The sequence below is a fragment of the Canis lupus genome, chromosome 13 (genome assembly GCF_048164855.1).
Source record: "Canis lupus baileyi chromosome 13, mCanLup2.hap1, whole genome shotgun sequence".
In the NCBI taxonomy this organism is placed as follows: Eukaryota; Metazoa; Chordata; class Mammalia; order Carnivora; family Canidae; genus Canis; species Canis lupus.
Genome location: NC_132850.1, coordinates 53,421,407 through 53,448,608, shown reverse-complemented (window position 1 = coordinate 53,448,608; position 27,202 = coordinate 53,421,407). Strand labels below are relative to the sequence as shown.

Genomic DNA, 27,202 nt, shown 5'->3' with positions numbered 1-27,202 from the left:
AATTTAAGAGAGAGAGGAGACTTGGCAAAAATCAAGCAGAAAGTGCTCTAAGCTAGAGGGTCTGTCTTATAAACTTCAAATGTAGGGAGAACTTTGGTGTAGCAGCCCTTGCATTCTAGCTCATACTAGATTTGAAAAATAGGATTTGGTATAGTGGATCTAAATCCCCTTAATGATAAGCCATGTTATACCTCTCTCCAACCATATGATGAAATCTTGAGATAAATTTTTTTCAGCTTCCCAAAGAATCAGACAAAATAACTATATGCTGATACAAAAACCAGAGACAAGTGCCCTATAAAATTTGATCATATTCTGTTGGGCTCAGAAAGTAGAATGGGTGTGTATACAACCTGTGATCAAAATTTAAAAAGAGGGAAAAGACTGTCATCTCTTTTGGATACTTAGGTTCTAAGATAGGGAAGTAGACTTAATTACCTATCATATAATCACCTGTCCAGGTGACATCATGTCCAGAATTCTGGTTTTAAATCTTTAAGGATATGAAATATGTGCATATCAAAGACAGACTATGATAATAGACATTAAATCATCTCCTCTTAGAAAGCTCTGCCTCAGTCAGGGTTCTTTAGAGAAGCAGAACCAATATATACTTTGTAATTGGTTCCCATGATTGTGTGGGCTGGTGAGTCTAAAACTTGGAGGGTAGGCTAGTGGGCTGGAAACTCGGGCAGGATTTCTATATTACGGTCTTGAGGCACAGTTCCTTCTCTGGGAAACAGTTTCGTCTTGAGGCCTTCAACTGATTGTGTGAGGCCCACCACATTATGAAGCGCAACCTCCCCTTAAAGTTGAGTCATTGTGGATGTTAATCACATTTCCAAATTATCTTCACAACGACATTTAGACTAGTGGTCGATTACCTACTATGCTTGGCACCATAGTCTAGCCAAGTATGTAATATGTAAACATCACGAGCTCCATTCTTTAGCTCATCCTTTTAGAAAGATAATAACATGTGAGCCAAAAAGAGCAGGGGTTTCCTGCTGTCAAGGTGTCCCTCCTAGCCTCGGAGGGTCTTCCTTCTGGGGGAAGAGGTGGGAAGAAACCTTTTATTTTCCACAGGATACTTCTCCTCACTTGGCTTTAAGTCTGCCCACTTCTAAATAGTGTCTTCCCGTTGCACTCTCAAGTAATCACTTCCTCGTGGCTATTCTCCTGTGCCATCCCACCATTCACACAAGCATGCTGTCCAGGGTTCTTCCTGCTGCAGTTGAGGAAAAGAGTTTGCCTTAAGCAGAAAATCATAGAGATGATAAATGATGGGTGAAAAGCTCCAAAGACCATGGGCACTGAAACGAAACTGTCTGGGCTCTGGGTCTGGGTTCAGATCGCAATTCCACCACTTTACACTTAAGTGACTTTGGCCAAGTTACTTGCAATGCCTTGAACCTCAGTTTCTTCATCTATAATATGGGGTAGTAATTATAATTCCTTCCCTAAAGGGTTGATGTGAGATGTTTTGGACATTTTGAGCACTTAGTAACCATTTAGACTATTTATGTTAATGATTACAAAGCTAGGGGCTATCTATAGTCTGAGAGAAAATGTTTTTTGATGATGGACTTCCTATACTGCTTAAACCATGTAAGACTGGGTGAAGGTCTGCTCTGGGTGTTTCTGCCCATGATTGCTGCTGTCTGTGATACTGGGAAGTTTTCATCTACCTCTCCACACACTCAGGAGGGCTAAGAAGTCAGAGTTTGATATGACTGAGAATTCCAAAACACTTCACCCCTAAAATACTTCATCGCACAAACAACAGGGGCAAGAGAAGTAACACTCGGTGATGTCTTCACACATTGTTTCCATACAACGTCTCCATACATTGTCTCACTTAAGACTCATAATGTCCTATAAATTAGATAGTATAACCCCCAATTTAGAGAACAGGAAATTGAGGCTTAACAAGACTGTGAAATAATTTTCCTACAATTAAGGTGTCCAGGTGGCTCAGTCGGTTAGGCGTCTGCCTTTGGCTCAGGTCATGATCCTAGGATCCTGGCTGGGGTTGAGGCCAGTGTTGGGCTCCCTGCTCAGCAGGGAATCTACTTCTTCCCCAGATCAGGCTCTCTCTTCTCTCTCTCTCTCTCTCTCTCTCAAATAATTTTTTTAAAAAAATAATTTGCCTATAATTATAGAGCAGAACCAGAGTTGCCCAGCCTCAATGCCCAAACTCTTGCCAGTTACACCATGATACCTCTCCCAAGTGGGTCAGACCTTGACTATTTCTTGTAAGCTGTTGGCTTCTGTGCTAGAATCTAAAATTATTTTTTGCATATTTGAGAAATGTTCTTTTTTTTTTTTTAACCCCACCAAATTGAATTCTCAAACTAAAATGCTGATCAAGGCATTCAGTGAAGGGTATGAAGTAGGCAGGAGACCTTGGATGGAACGTGCTTAAATTATAAAGCCTAAGAACTAATGTGGAAATAGATGTTTGAAGTTTCTGATTTTTCATTTGTTTCTAAACCAAACCACTGTTTACAAAGAACGTCAGTGAAAGATGCAGAATAACTAGCTGCTTTTCCTTTATTTTTAGACTCAAGTAAATATTTGGTAACAATACACTTTGCAAAATAAGCTGAAGTTCAAAAATTAGTTCAAGAAGCCTTGTAGGATGATTAGAATGAATAAATTGTGAAGGTACAGTCCATCACAATAAAGGATTTCATGGTCAATTAATTCTGAATTATGGCTTAAAATCCCTCCTTTAAAAGACTTAATCCTTCCATCTACCCATCAGCTAAACCAACCATCCTTCCAGTCATCCAACATATGTTTAGAGAATGGGGATCCATTTATGCGATAGGAACTGATCTGGGTTCTGGGATAAAGCCATGTTTCAAGAGCACGAAGAGGGTTGAGATCACAACAATCTAATAAACAAATGAATTAAGCAAACTGATATCAGGCATCGATAGGTGTTTTCAATGAAATATAATGGGAGGAGAAGGGTTTATGGTGGAGAAGTTTACTTGAGTAGAGTGGTCAAGAGAGGATTCCAAACAGTTGGCATTTGAATTAATGAGAATGGGCCAAATCTTCACAAAGCAGAGGAAATAACTCCCAGGGACAGAAAGGTTTTAACAATTCAAATGCACTGTGTCTGTTCAGGCTGCTATAACAACGTACCATAGACTAGGTGGTTTATAAACAACAGAAATTTATTTCTTAGAGTTCTGGAGGCTGGAAGTCTGAGATTAGAGCATTGGCATGGTCAAGGAGATGGTCTGGGGAGAGCCCTCTTCCTGGTTGTGGACTGTTCACGTCTTGTGTCCTCACATGGTAGAGAGCAGACAGCAGCAAGCTCTCTCATGACTCTTATGATACTAATCCCATGACCTCACCTAATCCCCAAACCCCACCTCCTAATACCATCCCCTTGGGGAGAGGGGTGTGTAGGACAACAACATGTAGATTTTTTTTTTTTAATTGGAGTTCAATTTGCCAACATATAGCATAACACCCAGTGCTCATCCCATCAAGTGCCCCCCTAAGTGCCCGTCACTCAAGTCACCCCCACCCCCCGCCCACCTCCCTTTCACCATCCCCTGTTCATTTCCCAGAGTTAGGAGTCTCTCATGTTCTGTCTCCCTCTCTGATATTTCCCACTCATTTTTTCTCCTTTCCCCTTTATTCCCTTTCATTATTTTTTATATTCCCCAAATGAATGAGACCATAAAATGTTTGCCCTTCTCCGATTGACTGATTTCACTCAGCATAATACCCTCCAGTGTGGATTTTGCGGGAGACACAAACATTCAGTCCGTAGCAAATACCAAGATCAGAAAAAAGGCACTATAACTGGATCCAGAGCGGTGGTATGAAATGAGGCTGGAAAGGTGGGTAGGGCCATGTTAGTTGTACAACTGGAAGGAGTCTCAATTATAACCCAAGTGTAATGGAAATATATTGGCAGGTTCTAAGCAGGGGGAGACATGATTTGAATTAGCTTTAAAAACAATAATCCAGATGCTTGGCTGAGAATTACTTCTAGGGGGGGCAGGGCTAGAGACCCGGGACTAGTTCAAGTGAGATTAAAGAGGTTAAAGTGAAAGAAGATTCTAAAGACTTACAACTAGTCTCTCCTAAATGGTAAGGAGACCTCACTGGTGAAAGGCGGCTGGCTGTATTTTACCAATGTCTCCATTCACTTGCAACATATCTGCTATCAAACAAATTGTCTCATTATTATTTTGTCAGAGGTAGAGATAATGGTGTAGAGGTGCCGTTATATATATATAAAACCCCCTTCCCCAAATATTAAAAGGCATTTTACTGTTGCTGCCAGAAACCATCATGCAGAGCTGTTGGTCCTCCTTAAAGGACAGCAACAGCATCTAGGAAATTAATGCTTCCCTTTGGCCTAAATGCAAAATTTGCAGAAACCATTGGCTACATAGGACCAGCCATTCTCAAGAAGGCAGAGAGTCCTTCCTCAGGCATTTTTTTTTTATTCGAGGCCACTTATCAGTTTCTACCTATCGTTACAGATAATGGAAGAGGAAACCTGCGACTGGCAATTCATCGGCATTTTTCTTGGACTCCGGCAGAAGCTAGTTTCAGTGTCGTCCACAGCGGCCCTGGCCGCAAACTCCCTTGCTCAGAGGCGGTGGCGAAGTGCTGCAAGGTGGTCTGGCCTGAGCTGCCCCATTTTTCTGCCCATAAATCAGCATCGTAAAACACCCTGGAAGTGTTGGGATGGCGCTGAATGCATTGCAAAAAAAAAAAAAAAAAAAAAGTGTTCATAAGCCAAATCTTTTGTCGTCATCGTCGGTGGCAGGGGGGAGTGACAAGCGGCTCACACGTCGCTGAGTAGTAGCGCGGCATAATAAAGCAGGGTCTGCACCATGTGTGTCACAGATTTCCCGGGGGTTCGCGAAGGTTTTCTTCCAAGTTCCGCCTCCCCCCCCCCCCCCCCCCCCGCCCCTTTGCAGCCATCCCGGCCCCAGCTGCGCGTCGGCCTTTGACTCCATCTGTCCTTCCGCTGGGGACGAGCCTCTCTCGCCAAATGGAGAACACAAGTTTGGCTCCCCAAAGTGATCGTAACCCCCGCCCTGTGCTCAGCCCGAGCCAAGCGTCAGGCCCGCCGAAGGCACCGTCCAGGGGACGGGGAGGCGGCGCCGAGGGGCTGCTGCTGTCGCCCCCCCCCCGCGCCCCACCGCCGCTCCCACTGCGCGCCCCGCCTCCTGCGCTCCCCGCCCCTGGGTCCCCGGCCCGCGCGCAGGTTGGAGTCGTCCCCGCGTGCGCCGCGTCACCCGCGGGGAGGGGAGGGGAGGGCAGGGGAGGGGAGCGGAGGGCGGGGCCGGGTGGGGGCTGGAGCCCGGCGGTCCCCGGCGCCCCGCCACGCGGCGGGGACAGGCCGCCCCCGGAGCCGCAGACCCCGCCGCCGCCCCCCGCCCCCGCCCGGCGCCCGCACTCCCTCCCGCCCTCACTCCACCCCCTTCCCCGGCCCGACCCCCATCCTCTCCCTGTGTGTGCGCTTTAAATAATTTCATCCTTTTTGGCAAAAGAAATAATGCACCTGACTTTACCAGGGGGAAACAACGAGCCGAGCAGAACAAGGAACAGATGTAAAAGGAATAAAAGGAGAGAGAAAAGGAGATGAGAGTCCTTGAGAGGGCGCCAGGGGCCGGAGGGGTGGCTGCAGCGGCCGACGCAGCCGGAGCCTCCGGGGCTGCGTGAGGGCGGCCGGAGCCGTGGTCCCCCCTCGGCCGCGGACCGATCCTCGGCCCCTCGCGCTGTGCTGGGCGCCGGACACAGTCTTCTCCTGCGTGGCCCAGACGCCGAGGAGGCTCCCGGATCCCCCCCGGCCCCCCCCCCCCCCCCGTCCGCGGGCCGGCAGTTACCCGGGAGCCCGCCCGATTTGCCGGCGGAGAGATGAGCCCGCCCGGGCGGAGGATGGGCGACGGGCAGCCGCGGCCGGGGGGCCCCGCCGGGAAGCGCCCCGGGCTCCGCGGGCGGAGAGGGTCGCCCGGAGGGCTGCCGGGCGGCGGCGGCGCCCCCGGGGCCCAGCGCTTCCTGCTCGGGCTCTGCCTGCAAGCGGGGCTGTGGGCGGCCTCGGGGTCACCCGCCCAGGTGTTCAACCTCAGCCTCTCGGTGGACGAGGGGCTCCCTCCGGACACGCTGGTGGGCGACATCCGCGCGGGGCTGCCGGCCGCGCAGCAGCAGGAGGGGGGCGGCTTCTTCCTCTCGGAGGACTCGGACGACTCCCCGCTGCTGGACGACTTCCACGTGCACGCGGACACCGGCATCATCCGCACGGCGCGGCGCCTGGACCGCGAGCGGCGGGACCGCTACGGCTTCGCGGCCGCCACGCTGCTGGGCGCCGTGGTGCAGGTGGAGATCCGCGTCAACGACGTCAACGACCACTCGCCCCGCTTCCCCCGAGACTCGCTGCGGCTCGACGTGTCGGAGCTCAGCCCCCCGGGCACCGCCGTCCGCCTGCCGGGCGCCCACGACCCGGACGCCGGGCTGTTCGGCACGCAGGGCTACACCCTGCTGCAGCCGCCCGCCGCGCCCGGGGACCCCGCGGGGCCGTTCTTCCAGCTGCGCTACGGGACCCCGGGGTCGTCGCCCCCGGAGCCGCTGGACCTGGTGCTGCTGCGGCGCCTGGACCGCGAGGCGGCGGCGGCGCACGAGCTGCACATCGAGGCCTGGGACGGCGGCCGGCCGCCGCGCACGGGCCACCTGCGCGTGGAGCTGCGCGTGCTGGACGAGAACGACAACCCGCCGGTGTTCGAGCGCGGCGAGTACCGCGCGGCCGTGCGGGAGGACGCCCCGCCGGGCGCCGAGGTCTGCCGCGTGCGCGCCACCGACCGCGACCTGGGGCGCAACGGCCTGGTGCGCTACAGCCTCCGCGCGCGCCAGGCGCCCTTCGCGGTGGAGGAGCTGAGCGGCGTGGTGCGGGTGCGCAGGCCGCTGGACCGCGAGGCGCAGGCCTGGCACCAGCTGCTGGTGGAGGCCCGCGACGGCGGCGCCCCGCCCGAGGTGGCCACCATGCGCCTGTCGGTCGCCGTGCTCGACGTGAACGACAACCCGCCGGCCATTCACCTGCTCCTGCTCACCGACGGCGGCGCCGCGCGCGTCTCCGAGGGCGCCGCCCCGGGCGACTACGTGGCCCGCGTCTCGGTGTCGGACGCGGACGGCGACCCCGAGCCGCGCGAGGTGGCCCCCCGGGAGCCGGGCGCGGGCCCCGGAGGCGCGGGCGTCTCGCTGTCCTTGGAGGGCGGGGAGGGAGCCTTCGCGCTGCGCGCCGGGGGCTCCCCCGGGGTCTTCTTCCTCTGCGTCGCGGGGCCCCTGGACAGGGAGGCGCGCGACCTCTATGACTTGCGGCTGGTGGCCACGGACGCGGGCTCCCCGCCGCTGAGCGCAGAGGAGACGCTGCTGCTCCGGGTCGCCGACCTCAACGACCGGCCGCCTGTCTTCGGCAGGGAGCGCTACGTGGGCTCGGTGTCCGAGGCTGCAGCCCCGGGCACCGCCGTCCTGCGGGTCAGCGCCACCGACGCGGACGAGGCTGGCACAGACCACGCCCGGCTGCGCTACGCGCTGGTGCACCTGCCGGGTCGCTGCTCCCCGCGGGGCGCGCGGGCCCCCGGGGAGTGCGCGCCGGCCTTCGCTATTGATCCCGAAAGCGGCGTGATCAGCACCAGCCGGAGTCTGGACCGAGAGGTGCAGGAGGCGGTGGAGTTGAGAGTGGTAGCCCAAGACCTCGGAGCACCCCCGCTCTCTGCCACCTGCCTGGTGAGCATCACCGTGGACGACGTGAACGACAACGAGCCCGTCTTCCGGAGGCAGGTGTACAACGCCACCCTTGCGGAACATGCCCCAGTAGGACACTGCTTTTTGCAGGTGAGTGCGTCAGGGCCTCTGGACCCACCAACCTCTGGGTTCCGGGAAGGCCTGGGAAAGGGCGTGGGGAAAGGGCGTGGGGGCAAGATCAGGCCTGTCCAGGGAAGGAACGTTGTGATGCGGGTGGTCGTGTACCCTGGCTCCAAAAGCAAAGGGGGTTACCCCTCCACAGTGGGGTGAATGGGTGCCCTCTGGGCACCGAGCTGTTCTCCCAGGGCTGGCACTGAGTGCTCTCTAAGGTCCTCTCTACCTCATATGGTGTTGGGCTCCTGATTCTGCTTCAGGACGGACTCCCGGTTTCCTTCATGCTGGATATGTGCACCCACATGGGCTTGGAAGGAACCTCTCACTCGCAAGCAGTGTGCAGAAGGCAGTGCCTCTTATTTTTGGGCATCGTTGTGTGGGGAAATAAGGTGGTCCTCAAAAATTATTTTTTTCCAGATAATAGTAACATACTTTAAGTACAGAAACTGAGTTACCATTTCCAGAGATTTCTTACACATTTTGTACATCCCTTAGATGCTTACAAATGCTAGTTGAGGACATTAGGTCATTTTTTTTTTCTTTTTTTTAAATCAATGGTGGGTTGAGTTCCTCCAATGATGCTTTCAGGACTCTGAGAAGTAGCAGGCTCCATGATAAAATGGAGCTCTTTACCTTGCTTTTTGCAAATTCTGCATTTAAAATTCTGATCTCCTTCACTTTCAGAATGTGATTTGGCCTCTTCTAGCACCAGCCCTTATTGCTCCATCTTTTCTCTTTTCTCTTCTTTTCTTCCTTTCTTTTATCTCAAAGGAAGAGTTGACACACAAGGTCGTATTAGTTTCACGTGTACAATAAGGTGATTTGACAACTCCATACATTATACCACGCTCACAAGTGGAGCTACCATCTGTCACCATACAACACTATTGCAAAGTCATTGACTGCATTTCCCTATGTGATACCTTTTATCCCTGGAACTTCTATATTCAGTAACCGGAAGCCTGTACTTCCACTCCCTTTTACCTATTTTGCCCATCTCTCCACCCACCTCCCCTCTGGGTAGAAATTTAAATTGGTGCAGCCAATGTGGAAAACTGTATAGAGGTTCATTAAAAAACTACAAATAGAAATACCATATGATCCAGTAATTCCACTACTGGTAAAACAAAACAAAACAAAAACAAAAACACTAAATAGAAAAGATGTGTGTACCCTTCTGTTTATTGCAGCATTGTTTATAATAGCCAACATACAGAAGAACCTGAGGATCCATCAATAGGTAAATGGATAAAGAGGATGTGACACACACACACACATGCACACATATACACACGTTGGAATATTATTCAGCCATAAAAAAGAATGAGAGCTTGACTTTTGTGACAGCATGGATGAACCTAGAGGGTATTATGCTAAGTGAAAAAGTCAGACAGAGAAAGACAGATGCCATATGATTTCAATTATGTGTGGAATCTAAAAAAAATAAATGAGCAAACAAAGCAGAAACAGACCCATTTTCAGTTTCTTACCTGAGATAAACCAGATTTTTAAGATTGATTTATTTACTCCAAGATAATTTGAATACATACAGCCTGAGAGACTAACTCGTAAGTGAACCTCTAACGCTTTATTTGGCTCTTAGGCTGGGTTCTTTTAAGACCCCAACTGCTTTTTTACTGGTTCTTGGGGAAGACCTTAACTTTTGTAGGCTATGTCTTCAAATAATAACCTTTAGATGACTAAGATGCTACTATACTATAAAAAATGAGTTTCATGACTGCTTCCATCCTTTTAATCTGTTGGATCTGTGGGCCATAATAATCTCCATCTCTTTCTCTAGCATGACTGGCAGTTCTTTGAGTTGCTAAGTTATTCAGAGAAGTCTTGGGAATCAGTTAATGCTTGCTGCTGAGACAGACAATTCCACAAATGTCAGTGAGCAGCACAATGGAAGGTTATCTGTCTCTCAAGCAAAGTTTGACATGATGCAGATTGATCGGTCTTCCTCCAGCCAAGGTGGGGCCCGGCCTGGGAGTGACTTAGATCATGCCCACCGACGTCTCATTGGCCAGAGTTCAGCCCTGCGGCCTCAGGTGTACCCCAAAGGAGGCTGACGAATGTAAAGGAGCACATGGGATGCCAGTGTGCACCGATAGTTTCTGCCATGGGTTTCTAAAAATGAAGTCATAATAAGTGAGAAGTTAGACTAGATGATTTCTAAGATGTCTTCCATCTGGAAGACCTTGACCATCTTGGTATGAAACAGTGCAGCTTGGCTCCGTCTGAAGGAAAATAAGCAGGGTGGATTAATTGTGATTCCTTTGATTAGAACCTGTCTTTAGAGTTGTTTCTAAAATTATGAGATGATTCTGCTGTGAGGTGTGTTTATCCTGGTTTTGTGACTCAGTAGTAGCGGATCCATTAGGTGAGCTGAACTTGGCTCAAGCGTAGGACTGCATCTCTAACTGCAAAAAAAAAAAAAAAAAAAAAAAATACCTTTTCTGTATGCCAAATATTGCTGTAAATAGCACTAGATCGTGCTAATTAGAATTTCTGGGAATTGCAGTGATCTAGCCCCTCAAGGTTGCAGAGACCTTCTTTATTCACTGGGTTCTCTGGTGGCCTTTCCCCAGCGGCTACGTGAACGTTCTGTGTTCTCTAAGTCCCCTAGCTGGCTCTGTCCCCTAACTTCCAGGGAAGCCTCACCAGGCATCTATTTATATATCTTCATTCCCTATCTTTCTTTATACCACTTTGTAAAAAAGGAAGCTTCCCAGGTAGCCTTTGGGTCTCATGGCCTCCCCTTTCTTCCAGGGTTTTGTTTAATTACATTATATCAGTCCTTACAACCCTACCTTCTTTCCATTGCTCTCCACCAGTTTTCTCCCTCTAGACTGCGTATGTGCTCAGTTCTCCTTTGTCTGAATCAAACAAAATCAAAATGAGAAGCAACAGGAAAAATAAAAAGTTCTTTCCTATATTCCTTGTAAGGGAATACCGTGTCACCTAATGAAACAAATCCTCGAACCTTCGAGATGTCTTGGCGGTCATCTCACATCACTGATCCTTGGGGTTCTCCCACTCTTGACACTGCCTTCTGCTGCCACCGCAGTGCTGTCCCCTAGTGCTGCCCGAACCCCTTTATAGTCTCATCCCCAGATCAGAACTTTACAAAGACTTTAAATGTGGGGCAGAGTGATGTAGGAGAGCCAGTAGCAGCCTGAGATAGGTGACCGACGGGACCAACGGGTTTTCACAACCTCGAAGGCGCTCACCTGGATTCTTAATCTCTTGCTCCCCACTGTCCCCCATGTGGAGAGCCCCTTCCTCACCACCTACCCCTCAGGAGCTCCTTTCAGTATCTCCTTATGGTTAAGGCAGAGAGGGATTTCCACTCTGTAGAGATTCGAGGGTTGCCTCTCCAAATTCAGCATCTGGCCTGGAGGATTCTCTTTTTCCTTGGATTACTGTCAAGAAGACTGACTTCAGCGAAGTACAGTGATGTGAACTGTGCTTACAGGCTTTATCTCCAGCATTTATAGCTGAATCACAGAAGTGCCATAACAAGAATATTATCTCAGGCTTCCTCAAATACCATCACTGTGTTCATTCACTAATTCGCTTATTTAATCAAACAGCGACTCATTGAATAAACACACCATTCCATGAGCAAATGTTTACTGAGTACCTCCTTCATGCCAGGAACTGGTCTCAGTGCTGAGCATGCAGCGGTGCGCAGAGGGGCAAGGTCCCTGTGCTAGCAGAGCATGCGGTGGTGGCGGTGGGGGCAGTGGTGGTGGTGGTGGCAGGGGCTCTCTCTCACTTTCCCTCCCAGGCCAGTCCTCAGGAAGGAAGGACACCCGCCCCGCCTCCAAGAGCTCATCACTCCACAGCCCCCTGTCCTCACTTTCCCTCATCATTGTACTAAATCCTATCTCTCAAAAGGCAGCTGTGTTTTAAAATTTTAATCCAATCAGCTTTTCTGAATCATAAAGCACGTTGGACTGTGGCCCACTGCCTCATTCTTGAATGCTGCTCTTCTTTTGTCTACTGCCTTCTCTCTCCGCCTCTGTCTTGCCGGCCCCTCGTTTTCCTCTTGTGCCACCCCACTCAGTGTGCTGGGGGGGGGGATGGGGGTCTCTCCTCCCCTCGCTTCTCCTTTCCTATACCTTTTTCTATATATTCCTGGAACCGCTTCCCCCCTTCCCCCATCTACAGGGTCAGCCTCTCTTATAAACTCACATTAACATTTCTCTACCTTGCATGCATCTCTACCTGGATATATTTTTTGGCCCCTTAAAACTGACATTTCTCAAAGCAAAGTCATTTCCCTTCCAGGACTAGCTTCTATCTTTCTTATCTTTCAATCATTAGCTCTTTTTTGAAACTTGCCCATTTTTGTTCATGTGTCCTTTCCATGGGCGTTTTTTATGCATGTGGTATGTGTCTGTGTGTGTGGATTTGCTGTTTGTTGGGTGGTTGTGCTTTGTATTGTGGGAAGGTAAAGTACGAGGGTAAAGAGCATGATCATGTCTCAAACCAAACAGTTGGGTCAAAAGCAGGTCTGGAGATTCCAGCCTGGGGAGGTGGGAGGGGGCACCTGGCCGTGCTTGTTTGTTCCCTCTCTCTGTGTCTGACTTTGAGGAACCTGTCTAGGAAGGTGCCCCAGCCGTGGACGTTAAAGGTGGCATCTACCTCTGGGAAGACCCTGAGGAATGGGAGAGCCTGACTGCAACTGGGGTTCCATGGACCAGAAAGGACTAAACTGTATCTTGTTTCTGATCCATTTTATCTTTTAGGATTATTTCATTTTATTAAATATCTCCTGGCTGTTAGTAAAATGTTATTAAATGTGCTGGCTTTGTCTCAGCTGTACTATCGAGGTAAAAATGGAGAACCCCAAATGCCCCCTGGAGGTGGTGTGATTTAATGAAGGGTGATTAATTGGCTTTAGTCAAAGTGTCCTGGGCTAGTGGTCACTTTCCCCGAAGGCAGAAATCCACAAGGGATGCTGAGATAAAGTGGTTCTTACTATGGTGTGAGGCCCTTTCTCTCTGGGGCCTCTTCTAGTGCCTTTGGAAGTAATAGACTTTATTAAGAAAGATGTTTCCTGAATTCTTAGTGTCATCTCTGATTCCCCTGCACATTTGACCACAGGAGTTGCCATGGGCTTCAGTGTTTCTTACATCTGTCCCTTCATTTCTTCTGTCCCACCCAGTGCCATCACCCTAGTTCTGTCCATCATCACTTCAGGTCCCAGATTGCCTATTCTTCAAACTGGAGAGACTTGTAGACATATTCTAAATGCCACTTCCTCCCACTAAATGCCTTGTCATTCATTCTGGTGTTTTTTTCTTTTTCTTTCTTTCTCTTTTTCAAAGATTTGTTTATTTATTTGAGAGAGAATGAGAGAGAGAGTGAGCGCACGTGTATGCAGGGTGAGGAAGGGCAGGGGGAAGGAGAGAGGGAATGTCAAGCAGACTCCCCACTGAGCGAGGAGCCTGATGTGGAGCTGGATCTCATGACCCTGAGATCACAACCTGAGCTGAAATCAAGTGTCAGACATTTAACTGACTGAGCCACCCAGGCGCCCCCACCCGCTCTTTTCTCAATGTTCTTCAGAGTGCTACAGTTGTTTACTTGTATTAGTATAAGGGTGGATTGTAAGTATCTTCTGGGGCTGCAGTTTAATGGATTGTAAGTATCTTCTGGGGCTGCAGTTTAATGGTATTTGAGTCCCCTATAATTCTTGGTGTCCTCCATCTAATGTATTAGAAGATCAATAACCTTGTTGAACTGTATTGAAGAGTTACACAGAGAAAACAAATGCTAAGAGTTACTAGTCAGAGTTACTTTTTAATTTTTCACATTGCATCTGAGTGTGTATTAATTTTATTTTAAAACACATTTCCTCAATATAACTTATCATTGATCCTTTGGAATTTTACAGTCTGAATTGCATCGCTTATCCCTCACCTTACCACTACCATGCCCTTATTGTTGACCTTACACGCCTGCTTACATACTTGCATAGCATAGACCTGCTTTGATGGTATATACTTTGATCATATCACAGTATTACCCTTATGTGCACAATTGTATGATTGTCATCTTCTGGCTATTTTACGTATTTTCTTTTTTCTTTTTTCTTTTTTTCTTTTCCGGTTCTTTTAAATGGACCTGTCCTCTCTGCACACATGCATTGAAGCATGTTAGATTTCAACAGCAGTCATTTGCTCCTGACTCCAGGATATGTCTAGATAACCTGCCAACTGTAATCTTCCCCGATTATCCAACTCTTGCTGGCCTTATACCTTAGCTCCCAGCATGTGCCGTGTATGCCTCTGGCTCTGCTTTGATGACCTGTTTTAAGCACTGGAGATCAACTGTAGAATTCTCTCTTGGACTTCATTTTGATATCCGTCCTCTTCCTTTCCCCACACAGCTGCTACCCAAGACCCATCAGCTGGCTTATTTCCTTTCTCCTTTTCCTGCTTGGGAAAGGTGATCAGATGTAATATGTTTGGATGTGTTACAGGAAGGATATTGCCTAGAACCTGTGGGATGTGTCTCTAGTTATAGTCAACATTTAACTTGCCAGGAATTTGTCTAGTTCTTGGTTCTATAATTAAAGATAACTGATGTTACATGGTAGAGTGTTCATAGCTTTGAAGATTAAAATTAGGTTGCATGCAGTGATGAAAAACATAGGCAGACTATGGAGCTAGAGTGCCTGGATTTGAATCTCAGTTCCACTATCTCCTAGCACTGTGCCTCAGTTTCCTCCCCTGGAAAATACGGATAACACTAGTGTCAGCTTGATAGAGTTTTCATGTGGGTAATGAATTAATACATGTTTGCTTAGAATAATGCTTGACTCCTGGTAAGTACTTAATACGTTTTATATATTATTAAATGTTAGTAAGTAAGACTTCTAGAAAAGTTGCCTGATGTAGTTAGCAATCAGTAATTAAAAATGACATTTCAAATAAAGATTCTCTTGCTCTAAAAGTTGGAAGAGGAGCAGAAAAAAATTTGAATTGTGTATCGGGTTTTAGCTAGATGGATGTTTCTGGCAAGGAAAGTAAAAATCTGTTGTACTTAATTTGAACACTGGTAATGTCTTATGGGCCTGTGGATCCCACCTGTCTTAAGGAAGTTTCAGATGACCTCTTATTTTTTTTTTAATTTTTTTTTAATTTTTATTTATTTATGATAGTCACAGAGAGAGAGAGAGAGAGGCAGAGACACAGGCAGAGGGAGAAGCAGGCTCCATGCACCGGGAGCCCGACGCGGGACTCAATCCCGGGTCTCCAGGATCGCGCCCTGGGCCAAAGGCAGGCGCCAAACCGCTGCGCCACCCAGGGATCCCTCAGATGACTTCTTAATAGCAATCCTCCCCATTCCACCTCCCAGAAAGGCTATGAGGGTCTTTATCAGTTACTACTCTCTAGAGTCTTTTATTGGGAAAGCATGGAATGAGAGAGCACTGGATTTAGAGTCAGAATACCTGGGTTCCAACTCTGACTGTACCTCTATCTCTACTAACTCTTCTGGCCAGTTTCTCATCTGTGAAATGTGTATTAGTCAAAAACAAAAGTGTGTTTATACATTATGAGGAGTTGATTGACACAATTATAGAGACTGAGAAATCTCACAATCCCACAATCTGCCGTCTGCAAACTGAGGACACAGGAAAACCAGTGGTGTCATTCAGTCCAGGTCTGAAGGCCTGAGAACCAGGAGAACTGATGGTGCAAGTGCCAGTTAGAGGGCAGAGGACTCAGGTCCCAGCTAATCCATTCAGGTCGAGAGACAACTCATCCCTCTTCCTCCTTTTCATTCTCTTCAGGCCTGGTTGATGCCCACACACCCTGGGGGGAGCATTCTGTTTTACTCATTCCCTCAATTCAAATATTGATGTCATCTGGAAGCCCCTCACAGACACACCCAGAAATCATGTTTAGCTTGACACCTGGACATCTCGCAGCCCAGTCAAGTTGACACATTAACCATTACATGCGAATTCATTCTAACAGCACATTTTTGTAAGGATTTAAGATAATATATACTATGTGGTAGGAAGTTTTTGGTATAGGAAGAGTTCAGGGATTTTGCAGGTGAAAGGTTCTTTATGCAGTATCTGGATGGAGGTTTCACTAGATATGCACCTTCTAGGGAGTCCTCTGCCCTCCTTAATGACATATGTTTTTATTTGCAGTCCTGTTTTGGAAGCATTCTACTGTAACTCTGCATTTTTTTTTTTTTTTGCATAAAGAAGTGTAATGCATTCCTAGCCATGATCACTTCCAAAAGAGCATCATTTAGGAAGGATTTCTGAAAGTTGTGATCAGTAAGATTTCCTTTCTCTGAGGATTGAAATTGACAATAAATTAATTTTATTAACACCTTGACACCAGACTTACACTAACAAGCCCTTTGCCTTCTAAATTATAAATTAAAAGTGAGCAACTATAGAAGTAATTTATACTTTCATAGCCCATTAGGGAAATTATGCTAGATCATTTTTAGAAATGCAAGGTTACTTCTTGAATCTCACTGAATTAAAATGTCTATTTAAAAGGATTTTGTGCTTTATGACACAGGTAGATCAGATGAATATTATGACCACTATCAATTTTAATTAGAACACTATTTAGGATTGCACAGTCCATGTGAACTGGGATGACCACCGTGTGTCTTGTTCCTGTAGTAAAGACATAGGAAGGGATGGCCCATAAAGGACTTGCAGTGTTTACCTAGAGTTTGGCCTTTGTTATGGAAGCAAACAAGAGAGATGGGAGGTTTTCGAGGAGTGATTGACATGTGTCAAGTGAGGTTTTAGGAAACTTTGTCTTGGGTTAGTAACAAGAAGAAGACAAGGAAACCAGGGAGGAGAGTCCCAACACAGTCTTGTAATAATCTCTATTCAGCCATGAGGGCCTGACCTGGGAGGGCGGGGGGCGGTGGTGGTGGTGGTGGTAGTGTAATATAATGGAAAGGGTGGCCTTAGAGGTGTCATAAAAGAAGAATTGGTACAACCTGAATAAGATATGAGGGGAGACGTGGTGGAGGAAATTAAAGATGGTGCCACCTTTTCAGTCTGGTTAGTGGGAGAAATAGGAAAACCTGGAGGTGAGAGTTTTGGGGGAAGGACGCTCACCCGGTTGAGTGTTGGGCATGTTGAGTATGGATTAAGGCCAGTAGTCCAGGAAGAGATGGCTTGATGGTTATGTAGATATTCAGAACCAAGGGCAGGAGAGAGCCTGAGTTTGGAGAGAGAAACTTGGAAGTCATTCGAGGGGAGGTGATAATCAAAGCTGTGGAAGTGGAAGTGAAGATACTGAGAGGAGTCAATGGCTTAGGACTCTGGCTGGGACAAGGGTCTTGCCACTCATATGTGGTGGGAGGCCAGGTCTCTGTGCTGCTCCTGCTGTTTCATTTGCTTGGTCTCCTCAGCCTAGTGGACCAGACCCCAGAGAGCGCACCTCACCCTTAACCTGTCTTCTGAGCTGCGGCCTCTCGAATACTCAGCCTCTCTCACACTGCCAGGCACTAAGTGAGGCACATGCTCTGGCTGTGCTCTTTTCTCTACCCTGCTGTCTTTCCTTCCCACAGACCTCCCTGTCAGCCCCCCATATGCATTTTAGCCATTTTTGTCTCCATTGTAACTCTTGCCACTCAGCCGAACTGGTCTTATATTTTCCCATTTGGCCTAATATTGAGGTCTTTTGTTGTTACTTCTACTCCAGGAACCCTCTCCCATAGCCAGACTCTATTAGCCTAGAATCATCTAGAACCACTCCTCTCAGCTGTGCGTATTCCAGTCTCTGATCATAGCCTCCTAGCATTTCAGCTCTCTCAGTCTTTGATTTAATTTACATTTATTTTTTGAACCTAGATCTTTTTCTTAGGCCCCTTGTCTTCCTTTCCTTTCTTTAGATATCAGCCCCCTCCTTGCTTTAGTTCTTTCTCTGTCCAGCTAGGATTCCTGGGTGAGCCCTACTAACCCTTGTTCTTCTATACCTGTGCGCATACTATTGATGGTGGATCAGTAGTATATCCAGTGATATGCTTTCCCCCACACTTGCCCCATGGAGCGCTGCTGGAGTAATTCTTAATGATGGTTGGTTCCATTGTAAGTGTGTGGTATGAGCTGGGTCCTCAGGACTGCTGGGCAATCTTGTCTTCCTCTTGGCATCTCTCCCACAGTTTCACTCTCTGTGAGTATCATATCTTCTCCCTTTTCTCTTACAGGTAATCATACCTCCTACTCAGTAGACTCCAGAAGGTGAAAACTTGCTTGTGTTTTGCCTCCCACAATCAGACTTTCCTGTCACTGTACCATCCAGTCCGCAAGGACTAGGTGGCTCTCCTCTGTCCAAATCAAACCCATTCATGGCTTCTCCATACTTCACCTCTTCCATCTTTTCTGACATTGCTTCTCAATTATGCCTTTTTATCCCTGCCTCTCTACTCTTCCCTTCTCTTTAGCATATACTGTGCCTCTCCTCTTATTGGCAGTGTGTACAAACCAAGTCTGTGGACATGTTGCCCCAGTTTGCTCAACTTCCTACCTCAGCGCCCTATAATGATCAAGTTTGCCACCTGTTGGCACATCTCTTTTTGGACCTAGCCATAAGTTAAGAACCCTTTTCCACTTGGAGAAGTGTTCTGGAAATTTCTGCTGCTGTCTTTAGTATCTCGTGTCCCTTGATGATGGATTGAACACCTCTAGAGCTAAAGTGGTCTTCTTCAGCATCTGCTAGGATAATGAAGTTGTGAAGAAACTGTAGTCCCAAGTGTGTGGAGGCGTTCTAGTTCTCATTATTTCCAGGTGTCCTTGAGTTGAACAGAAGAAGAGTGATCTAGTGGATAAAAGTGTGTACTTGGAGCCAGGCAGAACTGTTTTTTTTTTTAAAGATTTTATTTACTTATTCATGAGAGATACACAGGGAGAGAGGGGGGCAGAGACACAGGCAGAAGGAGAAGCAGGCTCCACACAGGGAGCCCGATGTGGGACTCGATCCCAGGACCCCAGGATCATGCCCTGGGCTGAAGGCAGGTGCTAAACTGCTGAGCCACCCAGGGGTCCCCCAGAACTGGGTTTAAATTTTAGCTCTGTCCCTTAGTAGCTTAACTTGGAGCAAGTTGCCATACCTTTGGAAGCCTCAGTTTCTCATTCATAAAATAGGGATGATAAGAGGATCTACCTCATAAGGTAATTGTGGGGATTGAAGGAGATGATGACTATCCAGTGCATAGAGCAGTGCTTGGCACGTAGTAAACTCCCTAGAAAGTTTATTATTTGTACCTTCACTTTTATTTGATTAAACTGAGAGGCTAAGTGAGAGTGGAAGAAATAAATGTCAGTCTTTTGTTTTAAAGATCTCAATGGCTAGTGTTAAATGGCTAGAGAAATATGATCCTGAACCTCAAATGACATTCTGGGAAAGTGTACTGGCTTATTTATTACATAGCATTTCAGTCCCAAATTTAGTCTGGTTTTTACCATGGAGAATCAGAAGGACCATGTGAGCCATGAGGATACCTTCACCTTCTTGATATAAAGTAAAGATTAGCCTGAGTATCTTGTTCCTGACAGTCTCCCGTGGTTCACGTCTGGTCATACTTGTCAGTTCTCCAGCTTTTACTCTGGACACTTCTCTGGCCTTCCAAGGTCAGGGGCATTTTTAAAGAAAAAGGCACCACTAGGTTTTGTTTGGCTGCACCTGTCTCCGGAGAGGTAAGTTATCCCAGTGAGGGAGAAAAGCATTGACTTCCTGGAACGTGGCTGACTGTAGTCTTCATTTTTTAATTGGTTGAACTTCTCCTTCTCATTCAGGAGTAGAAGTGGGGCAAAGGGAAGAAAGGGATGCCTTGTATTTACTTTCAGTTAAAGAGGAACACTATCATTTTTAATAACTTTTATTTTTTTATTTTTTTTAAAGATTCATACCTTTATTGTATTTTTTTCAAGATTTATTTATTCATGATAGACAGAGAGAGAGAGAGAGAGAGAGAGAGAGAGGCAGAGAGAGAAGCAGGCTCCATGCTGGGATCCTGATGTGGGACTCGATCCCGAGACTCCAGGATCGCGCCCTGGGCCAAAGACAGGCGCCAAACCGCCGAGCCACCCAGGAATCCCCTTTTAGTAACTTTTAACTAGCACACTACTTCAGCATGGACTAAGAGTAAAATAAAGTCACTGGGTGATTTTGAATAATTTTATTTATTGTAGGAAATTTACCAACAGGATAAAAAGACATCAATTAAAATTTATTTGTCTACCTTCTTTAAGAAAGCTGAACAACATAAATCATTCCTTAAAAGTTCTTTTGCACACAAAATAGGAGACTTAGTGTTAAAATATTGTTATAATCAGAATATTCAAGTAAATTTTTCAGTTGTATTTTATTTTATTTTTATTTTTTAAAAAGATTTATTTATTTGAGAGACACAGAGAGAGTGTGCACGAGCAGAGGGAAGGGGCAAAGAGAAAGGGAGAAGCAGACTTCCCCATCATGACCTGAGCCAAAGTCAGACGCTTAACTGACTGAGCCCCTGATTGTATTTTAATATGCTGTGTGTACATTTGATATATCGAGATCAAGGAAGTTATTTTTTATGCTCACTTTTAGAAATTGAAACTTGTGTTTTCCATTTTAAATCATGGTAGTAATTTTTAATTGTTGCATTTTTTCTATGCTATTATTGGCTTACTTCATACTAATTCCTCAGACCAGAAAATACCATCTACTTGGTATGCTTTTGGAAAATGTAGTGTGGCAAAAAACAAGGAGGATCTATAGCATAGCTTTGTGTTCACAAGGATAGCAAAGAGAAGAGAACAAAAGAGAACTTGAGGCAATTTGTGATCAGTTTGGATACTGACGGTTGATCCCAAAATTCTGTTCAAGAGACTGTTCTCCACCTTTAAAAGTTCTTCTGGTCTGATTATCCTGAGGCTCTTTTGTTCTTCATTTCAGTTAGCTCTGTAGGCATAGCCATTGTTCTGATTATATTTTCAAGAGATTAAATATCATTTCCAGCCTCACCATAAATGGACTTAAACACTATTTGATTTTTAACGGTTGTCTCCAAAGAAACTTCCTGGGTTGTATACTCCACTTGATGTCTGCATTTGGAAGCACAGAGGACATTATTGTTTACATAGAGCTTGACTTGTCTAGTTCTTCAGAGTGTCTGCTATAAAAGAAACAAGTCAGGAGGTAAAGAGCAATCTAAGCACATGCCTGTTTACTTTCCTTTGAAGTATAGATTGTTTTAAGTACTGAACTGTTAAAAAAAATACAAAGGCTGTCCTGTTGCATTGCATATAAACAAGAACACAATATTTCAGTGCTGGCAGCTACTCTGTTTCCTGGACTCATCTCACAAGAATTTTTATATGATATTCTTCTTGTGTAGAATCTGATTGGCATGCTTATGTCTACTCCATTTTCATTGCCTTTGTCAGTGACCAGCACAAAGAAGAGAGTGATGGGAAGTGCAATTTATAATGTTTGACAGTACTCTAGGTAAATTTGCTTACTTGCATTAAAAATATAGATTCTGTGTATATGACAGCATACTCCTCATACCACAAGATGCATTTGATAAGCTTATCTTGAGTCTTGAATCTTAGTACATTTTAAAGGAAGGACAACTCTTTTTTGGAACCTGGTAATAGTTTTGCTACATACACAGAGGGGCATGATTGTGCTCTTACTCTGATTCATAATATCTTAAAAATAATGCTATTATTTCTCTAAATGCATTTTAACCTATGAAGTGCAGTTAGTGTTTTCATCTGTAATTTGTGAAGATAGCTGATCTATTTTTTTTTTTAATGAGAAAGTTAAGCTTGTTCCACATATGTAGAAGAATCTTTCTAGAGGTTGCTTTTCCTTTATTTTAAGGTGTTTTTTCCCCTCCTACTTCATTCTTTCTATTCTGTGTTCTTGAGATTTCATATACACATATGTTAAACTTTTTGATCTGAGGCCTTGAGGTGCTGTTCATTCTCCTTTTCAGTAACTCTCCTTCTGTTCTTCAGACCAGGTGGTTTCTGTTGCTTTATTTCATTCTGTTGTTAAGAATTTTTTTTTAACATTTTAGATGTTTTTTTTCATTTGTAGAATTTCATTTTATTGTTTTATAGTTTGTGTTTCCTCTGCTGATATTCGCTATCTTTTTGTTCATTACAAGAGTGTCTTTCCCTAGAATAGCTGCCTTAGAGCCATTGTCTGTGAGTTCCAACATCTGAATAATCCTGGATTGTTTTGTTTTTTCCCCTTGGAAATAGATCACATTTTCCTAACTATTCATATGCTGAATAATTTTGCAGTATTTTCTGGATATTGTGTATGTTATTGTGGATATTCTGGATTCTGTTATGTTTTTCAGAATAGAGTTGATATTTTTGTTTCAGCAGGCAATTAACTCAGTTGGACTCATACTGCAAATGCCTGGTGCCAGTACAGATCTCATTTCAGTTCTGCTTTTTCTTAACTGGGTTATTTGCAATCTGCCCCACTCATGTGTAGTTTAGGGTCAGTGAGAGATTTGGGCAGAGTATATATACAGAATTTGGGGCTTGCCTGGAAGGCTTTCTCTCATCTGGGATTTCCCTTCCACTTTCTTTATAAAGATATATATATCTTTATATATCTTTATATATATATCTTATATATATATATGATATATATCTTTTATATATATTTATACATATTTATATATATAATTTATTTATATATATTTATATATATTTTATTTATTTATTCATGAGAGACACAGAGAGAGAGGGGCAGAGACACAGGGAGAGGGCTCCATGCAGGGAGCCCGACGTGGACTCGATCCCGGGTCTCCAGGATCACGCCCTGGGCTGAAGGCAGTGCTCAACCACTGAGCCACCTGGGCTGCCCTCCCTTCCACTTTCTTAATGGCTATGGTTGCCTGAATTCTGTGTTAAAGTTCTTCAGTTCAGAAATGCATGTCTTTGTTGGTGATTTAGTCACCTTGATTGATGCCTTGACTGATACCTATCATTAGGTAGCAGGCCAAAATGATGATGATGATGATGATGATGATGATTAGATGTAAAAATGAGAAACTCATTTTACATCAGTCCATTCTTCCAGTTCTGACTACCTGTGAAAATCTGACTACTTTTTTCAGTCCTTAGAATGTTCAGGTATTTTTTATTCCATTTTACTCAGTTTACAGTTGTTGCATACAAAAGAATAGGTTTTTTGGAGCATAATGGGTCATACCAGAAGCATAACCCCTGTTCTTTCCCTAAACTCAAATCTCTATTAATTTCAATGAGATTCAGATGATTAAGACTTAATGGTAAAAGCCTTTTGAAAATAAAGCCTGTAGAATTTTGTTCTCAGATTATGAATGAGTGGCAGCTAATGTGTTCAACTACAAAGGTTTACTGATTCAGCGTTTCACAGATTAATGTTAGTGATAGTAAATGTTAACAGTTTAAAATCACTTAAATGTACTTTAGTTTTACCCAGACTCAACAAATAATTTCATGTATTTATAATTCTATAATTATAATTGAACAAATAATAATCCTTCATGAAAATGTGGTGATGGAAATCAACTCCGTGAGTTATCTGATATTTCCCATCATTGAATTTGGCTAAGATCTGTGTGGAATAGAATTTACAGTGACCCATTTGAGGAAAATCAGTTCTTCACAAGCCCTGTCCAAATGCAAACAACTAGGATCATTAAGACCAGGTTTTTACATTTCATGCCAGAGAATTTTTAAAAATCTATTTTATCTATATCCCCTCCCACTACCCCACTTTGGCAAACACCAATTTATTCTTTGTATCTAATAGTCTGTTTTCTCATTGGTCTCTTTTTTCTTTGTTTTGTTTGAGAAACTTTAGTCTAAGTAGAAATTCATTTCCTATGTTTCTCTTTTTTAAATCAAGGCTTTGAGCCCAAATACCTCACAGTCATCTTTTACCAAGTACATTGTCCTCTTATCATGTATCTGATAGAAACACATTTCCTTTGATAAGTGATTTCTTTCAAAATCTGTAACACAGATCTGATTATATTACTCATGCTTTAAAGACTTCAATGACTTTGCACTCGTTGTAAGATCAAGTTCAAAATCCTTGCTTAATCCATTCTGCCTGCCTTTCTATCCTTGTTCCAAGGACCTCTCCTCAATTCATTCATATTTCATGAAGGCACCCTGCTCTATCTCACCTCAGGCCTTTTTACTGTGTTATATACTGAATGCTTGTCTTGTGTTGAAACTCTTATGTTGAAGCCCTAACCCCCACAGTGTGATGGTACTGGAAGGTGGGGCCTTTGGGAAGTAATTTAATTTAGATGTAGTTGTGGGGTAGCCCCACCCAGTGGGATTAATGTCCTTGTGAGAAGAAGGAAGAGCAAAAGAAACCAGCAACAAAATGAAAAGGCAGCCTACTGAATGGGAGAAAATATTTGCAAACCATCTATCTGATAAGGGGATAATATTCAAAATATATAAAAAACCTTATGTCGCTCAATAGCAGAGCAACTTGATTTAAAAAATATGCAGAAGACCTGAACAGACATTTTTCCAAAGAAGATGTGTGGATGGGCAACAGGTACATGAAGAGATGCTCAACATCATTAATTATCAGGGAAATGCCAATCAAAACCACAGTGAGATATCTATCACTTCATACATGTTAGAATGGCTAAAATAAAAAAAGATAAGAAATAACAAGTGTTGGCAGGGATGTGGAGAAAAGGGTGTATCCTTGTGCTCTGTTAGTAGGAATGAAAATTGGTGCAGTCACTATGGAATACATTATGGAGATTACTTAAAAAATTAAAAATAGAACTACCTTATGATCCAACAATTCTCTTTCTGGGTATTTATCTGAAGAAAACAAAAGCATTAATTTGAAAAGATGTCTTCATCCTGTGTTCATTGCCTGTTATTTACAACAGCCAAGATATGCAAAGAGCCTAGGTGTCCATCAACACGTGAATGGTTAAAGAAATTGTAGTGTATATATACCCAATGGAATATTATTCAGCCATTAAAAAAGAATGAAATATTGTCACTTGCAGCAGTAAGGATGGGCCTCAAAGACATTATGCTAAGTGAAATATATTGAAAAAAGAAACACAAATACCACATGATCTCTCTTATATGTGGAATCTAAAAAGCGTACAAAAACAAACAAACAAAAAGCAGACAAAAATAAACTGAGCTCTTATAGAGAATAAATTGATGTCAGAGGCAAGGGGGAGGATAGGAGAAATGAGTGAACTTTTTGTTGTTGTTGTTTAAATAAATTGAATAATTTATAATTAAAAAAGAAAAATAAAAAGATCAGAGCTTGTTCTCCCCATCATGGGAGGAAAGAGTGGGAAGAGGGCTCTCACTGGGACTGGACTATGCTGGCACTCTGATCTCAGGCTCCCACCCCCAGAATTGGAAGAAATGAATTTTTCTTTTTAAAGTCAGCCAGTCCATGGTATTTTATTATAGCAGCCTGAACTAAGACCCTAGTTCTTCTCTTTGCTTGCAATGTTCTATCTTAGTCCCCTCTGCTATGGGTCTCCCTTCTCCCACTACTCTTTTTGGCTCCATGAAAATATCATGTCCTCAGGAAGTCTTCCTTGACCATCTAAGTCCCACCACTGTTAATTAAGTCCTGTCTTGTAAACACCCATAGATTATATGCATTATGCAATAAACCTCTTTCCTAGCACACCTCATATAGGTAACCCATGTGGTAGCTCTCCTGCTCATTATAAGCTTCGTGAGATCACGGTAGAAGCTTAGCTTATCTGTCTTGCTTACTGCTAAGTGTTTACTAAAATGCTCAGCACATAATAACAGTAAGATTTGTCCCATGATAAAATGAAACAACCTGCATGGTACCCACGTAGATGAGTGTTGACTGCTTCAGGAATTGAGCATATCCTACAGCATTCTTATGACTTTCTGAAAAGCATGTCATTGAAACATCTACCATAAACATTGTAATACAGTTAGACAGTTAATATCCTGTTTATGTTGTAATTTAGTACCAGACAATTCTCATTTCATGTAAAAAACATGATCTTTGTCAGTGCCTCTTTTCACTCTTAGAATATGAAGCTATGAATTTTGCATATTTGCAGAAATACTACTAGAGTCTTTTTGATTCTTAAATGTCTCACAGGTTAGTCCTTTAATCTGTCTTTAAAGATACTCATGTATACACACACACACACACACACACACACACACAGTTATCCAAAGAAATAAGGAATTAATTTAGGAATGTAGCAATATTTTAATTTTTTAGTTTATTCTGTCTGTTATCTAACTTGAAAAATAAACCAGTTTGAAATTAAAAAAAAAAAAGAGCGATTACAGAAGATATATTTCCTCTTCTTTTTTTGGAGGAATGCCAATACTGTAAAGCACTTTTCCAAATCCTTTCAAGCAGAATATGAGCTGGTTTATTAATAGTTATATGCTCAGTGGGAGACAGCAAGAGGAAAGAATACAGATAGATTTGGGTCCGTCTGGCTCTGCATATTATAAGGTGTTTTTTGAACCGCATTGTATTCATCTGGTAAATGGGATAATAATATGTACTTTTAAGGGTTATTATTTCAAACACTATCACACACTAAGCACTTAAGAAGTCAAGACTACTTCTTACAAGTGGAAGCATGTTAACTCAATCACCCATTATTCTTAGGACTGTTCTTCACCGACTGGGTGATTTCTGCACAAAGCAATGCAGAAAATATTTACTATATAACAACAAATGGAATACAAGTCCCCCCTCTGCAGGAATAGTTTTTCTTATAACTGTTCATTTTGTGCTAACAAATGATGAGACTGGGCATGGCCACAAATGGTACATCATAATCCTGAGAAAAATGAATTCAAGTCATGGCTGCATTATAAGCAGGAAAGTGTGGCCAATTTACTCCTTTATGATTTCAGCTTATTAACTATATGAACTTACCCTTAATTTTATATTGCTCTCCAAGGGCGACTTTATGGCTTTGATGGGCCGAGTTCTACAGTATGGATATGTAAGATCCAGAGCTACTCTGATAGCAAGGGTTGAGTTTATTATTTTTTATATCTATTTTCATTCCAGTTTGGTTAAAGTACAGTATTCTGTTAGTTTCAGGTGTGCAATAGAGTGATTCAACAATTCTTTACATTACGCAGTGCTCATCATGGTAAGTGTAGTCTTAATCACCATCACCGATTTTATCTATCCCCTCACCCACCTCCCCTGTGGTAACCACCAGTTTGTTGCCTATGGCTGAAGGCTCTGGTTAAAATTGTACATTTTTT

At 44.4% G+C, this 27,202-nt stretch overlaps 1 protein-coding gene across 1 annotated transcript in view; it reads left to right on the top strand.

Moving 5' to 3' along the window:
• Positions 1-5,873: 5,873 nt before the first annotated feature.
• DCHS2 (dachsous cadherin-related 2) overlaps positions 5,874-27,202 on the top strand; it is a 225,656-nt gene continuing 204,327 nt past the window's right edge. The window contains exon 1 of the mRNA XM_072773716.1: positions 5,874-7,875. Coding sequence (XP_072629817.1) covers positions 5,905-7,875 — 1,971 coding nt within the window. The 5' untranslated portion in view covers positions 5,874-5,904. The remainder of the gene's footprint in view (positions 7,876-27,202) is intronic.